Source organism: Magallana gigas, chromosome 3 (genome assembly GCF_963853765.1).
Source record: "Magallana gigas chromosome 3, xbMagGiga1.1, whole genome shotgun sequence".
In the NCBI taxonomy this organism is placed as follows: Eukaryota; Metazoa; Mollusca; class Bivalvia; order Ostreida; family Ostreidae; genus Magallana; species Magallana gigas.
In genome coordinates this window covers 48016442-48032136 of record NC_088855.1, presented here as the reverse complement: position 1 = coordinate 48032136, position 15695 = coordinate 48016442, and the positions used below count along the sequence as shown (strand labels likewise).

Here is a 15695-nt window from a genome sequence, read left to right as displayed (position 1 = left end):
ATTGCAAATTTACACTCCTATACACAATTACCCATATGTAGATGTTGATTTGAGGGGAAAAAATCACATTCTTTAATATTGGTACAAAGTAATTCCATTTTCTCTTTCCTACTTACTTTGGTTTTACATTATCAAAGTTTTGACCAATGGCAAGAGACTTTATACTTCTGTTGTTCTTTATACTATCAAGTAAACTCACAATTGATTGGTTGAAATCTAAAAATTAAAAAAGACCATAAATATTCATCACATTTTCTGAAATTTTACTTTTGCATCCCTATGGTGAAATTATCAAATCTAAACATTTGGATTTCCTTATATGTATATTTATCAAAGCTTCATGTGTAGAAAGAATCTAATTGTTCTTATAGGCATGATCATATATATTAAATTTTGATTACATAATGTATTCTTTTTATTCTTTATAACAAAATCGAATATGCTCAATATTGTAAATTTGCTTTATAAACAGCTGACACTTGCCAACTGTCTAAAGGAGGAAAATATATGTATCAAAATAAGGCAATGCCACCACTTTCTGGGAGTAATTGGGCCACAGACTTAGCTTAATGTGCCCTCTTTGATAATTCCATCACTTGTTACAGTAAACTTACTGTTATTACTGATATCCAGACTTGTGATACTACTGATGTTTCCAATACAACCCCCCAACACCTGTCCTCCTTGTGCCTGAAGGTCATTGCTACTCAGGTCAAGGTGAAGATTCTTGATGTGCATATTACAGGCAATTCCCAAAAGTAACTCCCTACAGGAAAATAAAAAATTAATGTTACCATCATTTAAGTTTCATAATTTACAATACATCATTTCAAAGCAATACATGTAATTCTAAGCCATTCTTTTACTGAAGAATCAGATTTATCATTATTTGATGTCATGCTGCTTTATTTCATTAACTTGACTTCACTGTCTCCCCAGGGAAAATCATTGAATATGTGATATTACATCTAAGTTTAAAATCAGCAGCATGCATATGAGTCTAAATTATGCCCCAAAGTATTGCCCTCCTTGTTATTGCTACATCCTAAGAACAGAAGCAGTTCCTTACTTGAGGGCCTCTGGGGGTAGTTTACAGCCAGACAAATCCAACAGTTCCAGGCCGTAAACACTGGAGAAAAATGTCTTCCATGTCCCCTGCACAATCACCTCTTTGGTCTTTTTGTGAGTGAATACGTTTCTGGCAACTTTGAGATGAGTCAGAGAAGCACAGCTTCCTCTTAGCAGGGCTGCACAGAGCTGAAACAGATCATCCCCACAGATTACAGTACACAGGTAAGGTAACAGGAATTCAATATGATTTTATCTTTTTAATCATAAAAATATATTTACCAGTTCCAGGGCACAGTCTATCCCTGAGAGATCTAGGTAGGTTATATTGTTTCCCTGGGCCAGGAAGTTGTAGAGACCCTGAAGTTAATAAAAAATATTAATCAAGTGTACACACAAAAGTCTACAGCAGTTACAGAGGTAATTTACCTGCAAGAGGTTTTACAGGTTTAACTGTGGAACTTACCTGGATGTCCTCTCCCTTGCTGGGATTGTCTGCCAGGTTGAGTGAGTTTAGCGACTGGACAATGGCGGGGCTTTGTGACAGACACTCAGCGACCTTGTTGACACCTTTCCCGAGGATCCTTGTGTTGGATATATCCAGGTGTAAAAGTCCCTTGGATAGGTTCTTCAGTGATCCAATGAAGTGTACCATTGCTGAAATAGTTTTGTTTTAAAGGAGAAATGTCTTTGATATACAATCTTGTATATAGAGATGAAGTACACACATAAGCATACAAGTATGTGATAAAAGATCAAGGTTTATTAACATCAGCAGCATGTACCTTTGTCATCTAAAGAGTTCTTTGACAAGTCAATTCTCTGTAGCTGTGATGAACTATTGGACAAAATGGCTGTTGCTAATTTCTGCACAAAATCTCTGCAAAAAGAACAAGGATCCAGGTTACACAGTGATTCTAGGAAATTTTCCTAAACATAATTCATATAACTCTACAGTATATCTATCAAAATGTCTTTGAATTTCTTCCTTTTGTTTATCCTTTAGCGATGTAAATGTAACACAGAAATATTTAAAACAATACATTATATACAATAAAAGATTGTGACAAAGATTCAAATATCTTGAGAGTGTACCAATAGATAATTGAATAAAATGCAGAAAAAATTGTTATTTTGGAGAAAAAAATGATGTTCAAACATTAACTTCAATTCATTAATACAAAAAGTCCATGCTGCATTTGAACTACTGATTTGAGGGTCAGAAGACAAATGCTTTATTCACTGGGCTATGAAATCAGACTAACATATTATTCTGTACAAAAAATGTTACAATTCATCTAAATTTCCATGTTGTGATGCACCATTATGAAAAATACATGTCATAGGACGAGGAGGAACTGTTAGCCTAATGTATGAATTTCCCATGTTTTCATCAGGAAATGCACTACTTATTGTTTGCACCAAATTAAACATGTTTTCCTGGCTATGGGGTAAAGGTTAGATAGCCTCACCTAGAATCTAAGTCAAACTTCTAGTAATATACATGTAAGCTATAACTTGAGACTGAGGTGACAGGTTAGCTTGTCTGACTAAGGGGGGGGGGGGGCTAGCCTGAGGTTCTATTTAGACTTTGAGCCCACTAGCCTGAGGTTCTATTTCAACTTTGAGCCTTCTAGCCTGAGGTTCTATTTAGACTTTGAGCTCCCTAGCCTGAGGTTCTATTTCAACTTTGAGCCTCCTAGCCTCCTAGCCCGAGGTTCTACTTAGACTTTGAGCTCCCCAGCCTGAGGTTCTATTTAGACTTTGAGCTCCCTAGCCTGAGGTTCTATTTAGACTTTGACCCCACCCCCCTAGCCTGAGGTTCTATTTAGACTTTGAACCCCTTAGCTTGAGGTTCTATTTAGACTATGAGCCCCCTAGCCTGAGGTTCTATTTAGACTTTGAGCCCCCTATCCTGAGGTTCTATTTAGAATTTGAGCCTCCTAGCCTGAGGTTCTACTGAGACTTTGAGCCCCCTAGCCTGAGGTTCTATTTAGACTTTGAGCCCCTTAGCTTGAGGTTCTATTTAGACTATGAGGCCCCTAGCCTGAGGTTCTATTTAGACTTTGAGCCCCCTAGCCTGAGGTTCTATTTAGAATTTGAGCCTCCTAGCCTGAGGTTCTATTTTGACTTTGAGCCCCCTAGCCTGAGGTTCTATTTAGACTTTGGGCCCCTCAGCCTGAGGCTCTATTTAGACTTTGAGCCCCCTAGCCTGAGGCTCTATTTAGAATTTGAACCCCCCAGCCTGAGGTTCTACTAAACTTTGAGCCCTACACAGCAATTCCTGTACTGCTGAGGTCCAGTTCCTCTAACGTGTTATTCCTCTTCATCACTTTCAGGATTTCAGTCTGGGCATCTGATGTCTACAGTATACAATACAAATCATTTAATAATTATATTCAGTCTATTGAGATACTGATAACAAACTATTTACTATTTTCTAGACAATCGCAGTAGTGACAAACACAATTATTTCTGTCAACATACAGATATCCAGTGCAATATTGGAGGTAGCATGTTTCTTTTGAGGGTAAAATACAATTTGTTTTATCATATTAAGGGTTAAATATGTAATATATATAACTTTAAAAAAACAATCAATTCTAACAATTTTCTCCTATTGGGGACTTACCAATTTGATTTTGCTGGCTGTGAATTTAGTAAACCAAGTGTTGTTTTCCAAAGCCCCTATGATTGGAACTAGGTCCCTACAAGACAAATACATGCTTGGAATATTACAATATAATACAAATTAGGTCTAATAATTCTATTTGTAATTCTTAATTCTCATATTTCCATATAGAGGAAATATATGAAGAATTTTTTAGCTATTAAAACAGTGCAAAGCCTTACTTTGAACTCAAATGATCAAAATCTTGCAGATTAAGTTCTCTGGAATCTTGGGACAAATAAATGGTATCTACATCCTGAAAAAAAAATCAGATTACAATATCAGACGTTTATTCAAGCAAAACTTCACATCTTATTTTACCATATCTCCAGATTTTATAGTTTTATTTTTTGTAACTGGTATATTAAATTGTGCGTTTGTGATATCTTTCTTTTCTTTCTTTAATGTTTTTTTTTCTTGGACATCATGATCAAACTCAAAATCAAACTGAACAAGATAACCAAACAACAAAAACTACTGACCAAATGACCAGTACCTGTGCACAATGTATAACATGCACTTAGGATATATTCTTCAGGAAATCTAACAACTTGAGATATCTATTTTACTTTTACGAGACATCAGTCTACTACATGTATTAAATAAAATAATATTTTTGAACGATTTATGAAATTAACATTTTAAAAAAAAAAACAACCCAAATCTTTGATGAAATTTTAAAGCTGACTTCAAAAATCTTCACTTGAGTTTCTTTTATTAATTAAAGAGGTTTCCCTGGGGACATAACATTTTCAGTTTAACTGAAAGACGTTTTCTTTTTGATTTACAGAAATGAAACAAGTTTTCAATCTTTAAATTGCTAGTTTTTAGCAGTTTTTCTGGTGACAGAAATTACATGACTGGATCTGCAGAAAATCAAACTATGTTTTGAGGGTTGGAAATCAAAGTAATGAGTGGTAAACAGACAAATAAATATCGTGGTTCTCATTTCCTTATCTGTTTTTGTGAGTATTCAGGAAACATCAAATAACTTTGATATCTCTTATGTACATTTTTATTTTGTAATAATAGGCCAAGTATGTGTTTTTTTCTTTAATAGCACAATATTTAATCCCCCAAGTACCAGATAAAAATTGTGACATTTCAGCTCTGTCTTTGTGTAAGCCCACGTTATTCTCAAAAGCATCAGAATCCCATTACCGTCCCTGCTTTATCATTATTGTTGCATGGATTTTGACTGGGCTTCTGCAAATGGCCAACATAAAAATGCAATTCTAGATGTAAATTTTATTGACATTTTTAGTCTAATAAATGATATGCTGTGCGGGCAGTTTTCCAAGAAAGTTCTATTATCTGAATTCTTTGCATTACAATGTTAGTTTGTTCGATAACTATCAATTTGCTTAGTCTGCCTTATGATACTGCATTATACCATTAAAAATACATTGTTCATTTGTGATCAATGTATGTAAAACATCTACAAAATATTTATGACTTTATCGATTATAACAACTGACGTCAGTTTTAAATTTATTGACAAATTAAAGCACAATTCAACATAGTATTCTTAGTTCAACTAAAAGAAACTGAGGGTAGCATGAAAATAATTTACAGGTTAAAACTAGTGTAAAAAAATTAAAACTTAAAGTATAGTGTAATAAATACTGGTAATAGTTATTGAGTTTGGGAAGATTATGGCGATTATAAATCCAAGTACAAATGTTAATGAAGTGAACAACTCAGTTTCAATGCAAAGCTGTTCTCCAATATATGTTGCTATCCAAGGCAGTTACTAAAGTTAACAATGATGTGTATTTAAGAGATTTAAAATTTCCATGGTGCACCCCATCCCCAACCCAACCCTTCCCTCTATCCCTCTATATCCTCCCATGTGCAGTACTGACAGTTCTGTGAGGTTTCAGCATTCACCCTGTTTAAAGCCTAATCTCAGCTAGATTTGTCGAGACTGAAAAATTTTGAGAGACGTCTGTCAAAATTTTTCAGTCATGACAAATCTCGCTGAGATTATTTAAAGCCGTTCCACCTACCCAGGCCACCTCCTCCCTGTAGGGGGTGTTGTGGTAGTCACACATACAGGCGTACATAATGGAGTACCCCCCACACGGTCCATGCTCTTTCTTCTCAATCTCTTTCATCATGTCTTGCATCAGCCGTAGACGATCAGGTGGCTGCACATCGATTTTCTTGATAAATCTCCTGAATAAAAAAACCCACAATATTAGAGTCTCTGATTTAAGTGTTTTCTCATGTAAAATAAGACTAAATGACCATTTTTCTCTAATATAACACAAGTGTCTTCAAAAATTCAATAATTTATTTTTCATTTCTTTGGACACATTTTGTCTTTCTCATCACTATAATAATGTATTACAATGAAAAAAAAGAAGGGGAGGTTCCAAAAACTGATCAATATTTGACCGATAAAATTAATCATAGTTTGATAATCATTGATTTCACAGAGCTGTATTATCTCGGTTAATATTGACAGTGTCAAAAAATGCCGACCTCTATGTCAACTTAATCACACTTACTCGATATCATAGAAGGGAAATACGTTTTTGAGAGACCTCCCAATGTGTGTTATTATGTGATCAATGTCATCCAAGTCTGGTTCTACTGTCACCACAGAGACTGGCTTGCCATCTGCCACAGTGATTGTTAGCTGTAAAAGTGAAGAGAAAGTCAACATACAATAAGGAAACAAGCTACCACCTTAAAAATACATGTATATCTCACACTAAAATGATCCTCATTCTCTAAGTATTTCACAATTTTATCAAGGATATACTTGTGTGAAACTTTAAATGAATTTTTGTAATAGATCATTATGATGTATGTATATATACCAAGTATTGCCAAATCGCTGACACAAATTCATTTCAGATAAAGAATATTACAGGGCTCACCGAGACAAGGCTTCACCTTTATGAGACCATCTTTATCATACTATATAAATATCAGAGATAATGGTCTTTATCAAAATATTGTTTTATGTAGTGTGGTTTGACATAATATCGAATATCATATGATCTATGATTATTATATTATATAAATTTCATACTGTATTGTATGATATAATATTTATCAAATTGTATCATATGATATTTTATATGTTATAATATAAATTTGTAATACACTATTATATCATACAAAACAATATTGTATCATATGACATGAAATTGTATCAAGTTATATGAATATTGAATCATATGATACAATATTGTATTATGTAATATGATGCAATATTGTATCATTTAATATGATACGATATTGTATCATATGATATGATAAAAAACTATGTAATGTTATATTGTATCTGATATATAACAGTAACTTGATCCAAAGGGTCGGATCACGAGTTGCCAGGCACTGATCATCAGACCAAACGAGACGCGAAGCGTCGAGTTTGATTTGATAATCTCCTCCGGCAATGAGACATGATCCAGCTCTTTGGATCAGATTACTGTTGTAATGATAAATTCATTATATATCCTTGTCTATTTAAAAGTTTTAATTACAAAACAGTCTTTTTAAAATCAACTGTATGACGTTTACTCATATAACAAAGCTGTTTTGAAACGACCTCTTTTAAAATGTGCTATGTCATCAGTTTCAGAGAGTGGTGGTACGGAATCAGAAACCCACAGTGTGGTGATTCGGAAAATCCGATCACACTCTGTAAAATTGAAAGTGTCAAGAAGGCAAAATTGCTGGATATATAATAAGATATTTTATCATAATGATACAATATTGTTCTGTATGAAACAAATGTATCATATGATTAATACAATATTGTTTAATGTTTTGTACAGCATTATACAGTACTGTGAAACTTGTCTAATCCGGCAGAGGTTGGTTTTGAAAAATTTTCGCCAGATTAAGCAACATCCAAGGACATTGTTGCAAGTTTAATTTAGCATTTAATGCAGTGGGTTTTGATTGCATATTCTTGCAAACTTTTCAATTCTCATGAAAAATTTAAAATCTCCTTATGATTGCACAAATTTTCATTGCAAAACCAAATAGGTTCTATGGAAATATATTTTCAATCAAATAATCATCAAATATAAATTAATAATAAATTTAGAAGTCAAACACGAGAAAAGTGCATGCTGCACCAGAAACTGATAAATAAACATTGACCACACCACAAGTCAACAAGTGGCTGATTACGTAATGGTGAATACACTGGCGAGAACTCTTTTGACGCAGGGAAAAATGGATAAATATTCAAAAACATTGGAATTTACTTAAGAATGAAACATTTTTGACAGAACATAGACGCACATTACAAATGATATTGGCAGTCATACTCCCACAGTATTTAGAGTGACGGCTTTAAAAAAATGGGTTAAAGTATAATACACGTCCCCGCTTTTGATCTAATTTGTGCTGAAAAAAGTGTGTACTACAAAAAGCATTTTACGGTATAATAAACTTAAATTTGTTTAAATCAAAAGCACTGACAGGCAAATTGATAACTGAGCAGTAATGATCCGCATATGGCTTCTTTAAATCATCCATCAATAAATGGTTAGATTTCACTAATTATAAGGAGTCATTTCTATACAACACGGTCGGTTAACAGAATAGAAAAGACACAGATTGCACAGCATTTATCAAACATAAAATGTAAAATAATAAAAAAAATGTCAAGGGATTGAATCATTTCGCCGGATTGGACAACATCCAGATTCATGAAGTTTTACATAATATTGTATCACATATGTTGTATGATATGGTGTTGTATTACGTGATACATTATCATGTCATACAATATTGTATCATATAACATGATACAATATAAAAAAATAAAATATATTATAATAAATTTTTATCATATGATATTACATTAAAAAATTATAAAATATCATATAATTGTATCCTATTATATCTTACAATAATACATCATATGATACAATATCATACAATATAATACAGTACTATTTCTTATCATTTAGTACAATATCATATGAAAAAATCATATCATATGATAAAATATCATATCATATTATTGATATATCAATCACATCTATCTATCAAGCAAGTTTTAGTGAAGTAAGACAAGGTTTTCTTTAGCATCCTTGACAATGAAGATCAGGCTCTGTATTCATAGCTAGCCTTATCTTTCAAATCCAAAGTTAAATGAACCATAAAAGTTTGTAAGGACAGCATTTTTCGTATTCAAACCTGTATTTAACTACTTAAAATACTTACATCTGCTCCAGCATCAATGACTAAGTTTAAAAGAATTAGCTTCATTTTGTAACCAGCTCCAAGACCTTAACACAATTTCACACAATTTAACACAAGATCACCCTCTGTATCTGAAGCTACCTCTGCGATTCATTTATATATGGTTGATTTAAACATTCAAGTTTGAAAAAGTAAGTACTATTATTTACAATACATAAATTTGTTATACCCCTGTAAAACAGTTACTATATAACTCTATACGAAAAAAATCCAGCATTTTGACTGTTGGACTGGAACTGTTAGATTGGAACTGTTAAAATCGACTGTTAAAAAAGACTGCTGACCAGTGACATCACATTCCGCGAAAACATGTTATTGATTAGAAGGGGTATAACAAAACAGTTGTTGACTGTGTCTCGGGCAACAGTTGATCTGTCGGACCGGCTCGCAAACTGTTGCCCGCAGCCTTCGGCCTTGGGCAACAGTTTGCGAGCCGGTCCGACAAATCAACTGTTGCCCTAGACCCCAGTCAACAACTGTATAATGTGACCTGCTCCAAAAACCTTAATCTCCTCCAGCATTTGAAACCTATGACTCTGATTCAGCATCCCAGCCTGTAGAGTGCATCAGTATACCGTATGCAGCATCTATCCAAATATGGTAAAGATAACTAATATTCGTTTATCAAACAGCATTTGCACCAAAAACTTTCATCAGTTCCAAAAAACTTAACCTCCTCCAGAATCCGAAACCTATGGCTCAGATTCAGCATTCAAGCCTGTCAGTTGTATATGTATCATAAGATGCAGCAGCCAAGAAAGTTTGGTTAAGGCAATTGAGGACCAGTAATAACTAAGATATGGCTATTGAACCAGCTCAAAAAAACTTCAACCTCATCTAGCATTCAAAACCTATGACTCAGATTCAGAATTCATGTCTGTCTTGTGCATCAGTATCATAAGATGCACCATCATGCAAGTTTGGTGAAGTTAAGAACAGTAGTAAATAAGATATAATCATCAAAGGGCATCTGCTCCAAAAACATTAACCAGTTCTAAAAACCTTAATCTTATCCAGGATCCAAAACCTATGGCTTAGATTCAGCATTAAAGCCTGTCAAGTGCATTAGTATGATATGACTATCCATCCATGCAATTTTGGTGAAGTTGGGACCAATAGTAACCTAGATATGGCTATCAAAGGGCACCTGCTCCAAAAACTTTAAACTGCTTCAAAAACCATAACCTCCTCCAGCATCTTAAATTCATGGCCCAGATTTAGCATCCAAGTCTTTGTAAGTTCATTAATAGGTCCAGATGTACTATCCATGCAAATAAAGTGAAAGTAGGACAAGTAGGACAAAGATACAGGGTCTGCTCTAAAAACTTTAACTAGTTCCAGACGCCGAAACTGACACAGGGGGTATAACATAACCCCCCCCCCCAACTTCTCAGTCTCAGTGAGCTATTAAAAGATAAATTAAAATGGATTTACCTGGTTTTTCTTTTTGCTCTCTAAGCCTTGAATATCTATAAAGCTGAAATCTTGGTCCACCTAAAATATAAAAAGTTAAAACAATTTAAGTTTAATGTATAATTACAGTAAAACATGTTTCAGTACAAACGCAGATATAGCACAGTTTTGGAAATCCCCAGCAAAATTCTTCACAAGTCCTTGATAAATTTTATTGTCATAATAAATTAAAATTTTCAGATATAGCAAATTAATTTTGAGTCCCCTACAGGTGAAAAATAATGAAATATAACTTTTATACAAAGAATTGGTTCATATTTTTTTAAAGTTAGCAATGCCAATTGACATTACACTGTTTGAATAAATTTATTTTAACATAAATTTGTTAATTTATTAATACCGGTACTTCGTTTTCCCTAGGTTTCAAAAAAAGATACCGGTATTTATTACCGTATCTATTGCATCAATTAACACAAATGATGTTGAAAGTAACATCTATACACTTTGCCATTCCTATTATTATGAATTTGTTGTAAGGAGTAAATCCACTGATCCCTAGGAATTTACTACATGTATAACAAAGTTTTAATGTATAACACTGTAAGTTATGTTATTCCTGAGGAAGTAAAGTTTTGAAAATAATGTTCATAATCATAACAACTCTCATTTCTTACATTTGAGTAGTGGTGATTAAAAATATGTTAGATCTGTAAAATTGTGAAACAGGTCTGTTTGTTAAATAAAATTCTCCTACTTTGTGAAATAAATAAATGTCCCCGAGCAAAGAATGTATCGGTTATCATATAATGATTTAACATTTACCCTACTGAGGATGCTAACCCCTATTGAGTTTGTTGTATGATCTAGATTAGGTAGGCGTCTAAATATATATAATAATTACATACAGCACATGGTGTTCAATATGAGTAAATTTGAAAGGGGACTATTGAAGAACTGAATATGCATGCCTTTGTGGAGACAAATGGACAGAAGACACAAACATTTGATCATCAGGGACAAAAATCCTATACATGAAATGCAAATCATTTGGAGATTAGAATTCCTTCTGGTATTGTGCCGTCTCTATCTTCCCAAGAACTCACGCCCTCCAATGCAAACCATGAATGGCATTACACATAATATTTTCAATTATTTGATAACCCAATGAACCAAAGGCTTTTTCTCAAATCAAAAAATAATTTCACACCATTGGGTGTGGGCCGGTATTCATACACAACAGCAGCACCTTGTCGTGATAATTTTATGTTTAATGAAGCTGCACTAAATCGATCAACTTTGTTCACTCAAATAAGGATTCTGTAAAGGAATAATATTACCTAATAATATGGATTATCAATGAAAGCTAATGTAAATAAGGATTCTGACAAGGATGCTGTACCTGGTTAACCAGGTACATTAATAGCGTCAGAAATTAATGTTCTAATAAAAGTCCTCATTTTACATTTTTCCTATCCTTTACTTTTTTACAGACTCTTTCTCCGAAAATCAACTACAACGTACATGACATCCTTTGATGTTAAGGAATATACAAAATACAGCATCCGGAACCCATGGCCAGTCTCGCATACACTTAATGACCGTAGGCCAACTCATTAAACTCTTCTTGTTCTCATGAATATTCATTACAATTCTAAATTCACCAATAAGAAAGCAAAACTCTTCAGTTTTTAAAGGTATGAAAATGACCATCATGTAATTTAAGAAAACATGCCATTGTTGATGGATGCATGCGTAAATATAAAAGGGATTTGTGAGATTTCCTCCATGAAAGTGTGAAGGAGCTAATCGGAACAGAGCATGAATTAGTCATAAGAATGAGAAGAGTTCAATGAGTTGGCCAAAGATCAGTAGGCAACTGCGAGATTGGACGTGGGTTTCTGACGATAAGTATACAGTAGCCGCCAGTAAACTGTATTACTAAAGAAATCTTACATGATGAAAGTAAATCCTACTAAATTTTTTTTCTTCAATTTATCATATCATGATTAAAAAGGAAAAGGAAATCTTTTTATGAATCAAACCCACTAAGCAAGTGACAAACTCTTAAATGAACAAATCATAGAATGCGTGGGCAATGAAAATAATAAACAAATGTCTTATGAATTTTCAGAGCAATTCAAAAGAAGTGCTTCCAACACGTATATCACAACCTTCATTACTGAATTTTATGTCTAACACTAATTGCTCAATTTAAAAAAATGTGGTAAATGCTTCAAATTAATTAGTGGAATTGTTAATTAACTGTAAAAAAAAAAAAAGGATGTGAATCATAGTGAAAGACCTATCTGACACCATGCAGAAACATGTTGGTTTCTACAAAAAATTGATAAAACAAATCACAAACAACAATCATCAGTAAACTTTTTGTGGGTTTTGAACATCTAAAAGGACATTGAAAAAAAATGTTTTTTTTCTTCTTGTAGTTTCATTAGCCAATAATGAAGAATAAATAATACTGGCATTTGTAATAAAGTGCATATCGATATCTGCATTTCTGTAAACATCTAAGAATGCCACTAAATGTCACCTAAGTGACTTAGGAAGCTGTTGTATATTTCCCCCTGACACAGTCAAAAGAATAAATCTTCTAGCATTAAAAATGACTCCTTAGGCACAGAAATATAATCCTGAGTCATAGGAATTATCAGAAAACAGAAATTCTGGGTGTATCGCAAACACAATAAAACATGTCCCCTATCAGGAAGCAGCTATCTCTGATGAGGATACTCTGTAGCTACCACCTGTTTATTAGACATGACAAAAGTGTAACTCAATTAAACAGCATGTCACAAACCAGTACAGTTCAATTTTTTCAGACAAATTTGCAATAACAAGAATAAAAAAAATGTGGAACCAAAAGGAGACACTGAGAGAAAGCAGGCAGTGAGAAAACCTTTACCCTTTGAAGTTTGTTTCACTGATAGGGAACTATATACCGGTATATGTAAATACCTAAGGTCTATCGGACAATTTGTTAATCAATGCTTGTATTTATACAATTTGCTGGATAAAAAAGTGTATACCATCAAGATTTGTGGTATTGTTTGAAAATATGCTCAAATTTTTTGAATAATGTACGTTTTAATAATAACAGTACTGTTAATGTCTCCGTTGAACTTAATCGTTCTCTCAATTGGAATAGAGGTATTTAAACTTCAGTGGAAAAATGATTAAATTTGGAAAGGTCTTCTACTATTAATAGTGCAGAAGATGCATTGCATTCTGTGTATTGTACTGCATCAAGACATTAGTATTCACAAAATCTGACTAAACCAGCTTTGACGTATAGCAAATATTCCCTGCATGCTATTGCATCACTTACTGCATCATATTGACAGAGCCACGCATTTTTCAAATTAGATGTGTTTACTCATGTTTGTTTGTCATCCATCCCTAGCATGCTTAGGATATTATGCAACTATTATTACCAATACCTCACTTACAAATGCACATCAATCTAAATATATTAATATCACAAAACACTACTCTAAATAAAATACCTGTACTTCGAAATGTTGTAATTTAAGTCTTTTGTTTATAAGAACATTACCTCTATTCCTCCCTCTCTCCCTCTCTCCTGAGCTAGCTTCCTGCTCAGAGGGAAATTCATACACCTGGTAGGATATCCCTTTTCACAGGAAGCCACTTGTTAAACTTAAAACAATCCTTTATCTTAATCGATGTAATGAATTTAAAGTTTATCTTTCAAGGACCTTGGTCTCAAATAAAATAAATGACCTTAAGACTTGTCTTAATTACAATCTGACCTTTGGATCACTTAATTGCATGAAATCTGTCCAGAAAACAAATAACCATTATCTCCAGAGAAGTCTAAGAACGGGTTACTGTGGTATCCTACACATTCCTCTTTTATACAAACACATCATGTACATCATTTGTAGATGTAACCAAACTCAATATATGGAAGAAAATCTCATATCATGTGTAAAGCACCTGCCATATTACAATCCATTTTTAACAGCAAATGCAGCTCATATAATTAATTCGTACAACAATTTGATAGGACAATTTATAATTAGGTAAAACTCAACGAATAAGAGAACACTTGGTCCATCTGACCTATATATCTATTTAAGGGTCCTTGACACCCCGTGACTTCCTACTTTTTACGACAGTACATCACAACATGGTTTCAACTTTGGATTGTGAAACTGTTTTCATCCCAATACTTGGGTTTCCGTCTCCAAAGAACAATGGGTATAGCTTCATTCCATTAACAGAGTTCTGGGTGACGAGTTCAAATACTGTATGACTTTTGTCTCTATGAATAGCAATACATTTTTAAAAGTTGATTCCCCCCACCCCCAAAATTGAACCTTTTTCTGTAACTTTCAAGCCAAACACTTTCTAGAGATCCATATCTTTAAGGAATATTTAGAATTTCGGGCTTGTACGTCAAAATTTTCTCAAAGGTGTAAAGGACCCTAATATGCAGATTAGAAAATCAACAAACACTTGACACACCGGAAATTATAAATATGACTTTTTTAGCCATAAACTTTTTTAACTAAAGAAAATACCTAAATGTTTTAGCTTTGAAATTCAATTTCAAATGAAAATATTCCTGAATTTGCAAACCAATCGAACTCTTCTTTTAAATAAGGTTTGAATAGTCTAGCTAAACTGTCCATGACCATTCATCCAGATATACACAAGTTGTATAATATACAGTGTAAATGTGAACATATTGCAGTTTGTTCATGAAATAAAAGTAAAGGAAATTCGTAAATTCTAATTTAGACATAATTCAGCTGTAGGGTTACACAGAAATTTGAATAAGCCGCACCCCAAAAAATAAGACAATGTACCCACTTAAACCTTTTTTAAGTTGCTCAAATGTTTGGTACACATCACAAAGAAGAATTTTCTTCTTTTGCCTTTTAAGGTACTTCATTACATCAAGATTAATACTTTCTGTTTGTTTCAAAATTGTTTGTATTAATCTATTAAGTTGAATATCATCATCGTACAGTTGTTGAAGTATCAAGGTTGTGAACCCAAGGGGCTTTTGTTCATATCTACTGATTAGAATTAGATTTTAGAAAATCACGGTATATTTTTTCTTCTTCAAAATTGCATATTTTTTGCCTACTGGTATTTGATAAATACTTCTGATGCATCATGCTATCTATAATAATAAAGTAATTTTCAGCTGATTTGAGAAATTATTTCAAGGTGTAGTTGGTCACTTTAACCTTTGGGTTGAAGTTGTAAAGGGATATTATACTCAAAGCAAAGTGTTAACTGAACTTTACATTGCAAA

General features: G+C 33.3%; 1 protein-coding gene across 23 annotated transcripts in view; it reads right to left on the bottom strand.

Moving 5' to 3' along the window:
• Positions 1-15695, bottom strand: part of LOC105327826 (F-actin-uncapping protein LRRC16A) — a 42255-nt gene that overhangs the window by 16184 nt on the left and 10376 nt on the right. For 22 of the 23 annotated variants that reach the window (XM_011428467.4, XM_011428462.4, XM_011428463.4 and 19 more), the window contains exons 4-15: positions 10412-10471; positions 6253-6383; positions 5749-5917; positions 3922-3995; positions 3701-3776; positions 3343-3431; positions 1854-1948; positions 1535-1725; positions 1351-1428; positions 1070-1257; positions 615-766; positions 117-216 (exon numbers count right to left, since the gene is read on the bottom strand). In XM_011428467.4, coding sequence (XP_011426769.3) covers positions 117-216; positions 615-766; positions 1070-1257; positions 1351-1428; positions 1535-1725; positions 1854-1948; positions 3343-3431; positions 3701-3776; positions 3922-3995; positions 5749-5917; positions 6253-6383; positions 10412-10471 — 1403 coding nt within the window. Of the gene's footprint in view, positions 1-116; positions 217-614; positions 767-1069; positions 1258-1350; positions 1429-1534; positions 1726-1853; positions 1949-3342; positions 3432-3700; positions 3777-3921; positions 3996-5748; positions 5918-6252; positions 6384-10411; positions 10472-13961; positions 14037-15695 lie in introns of those variants that run through there. The other variant, XM_011428469.3, reaches the window with a different exon arrangement.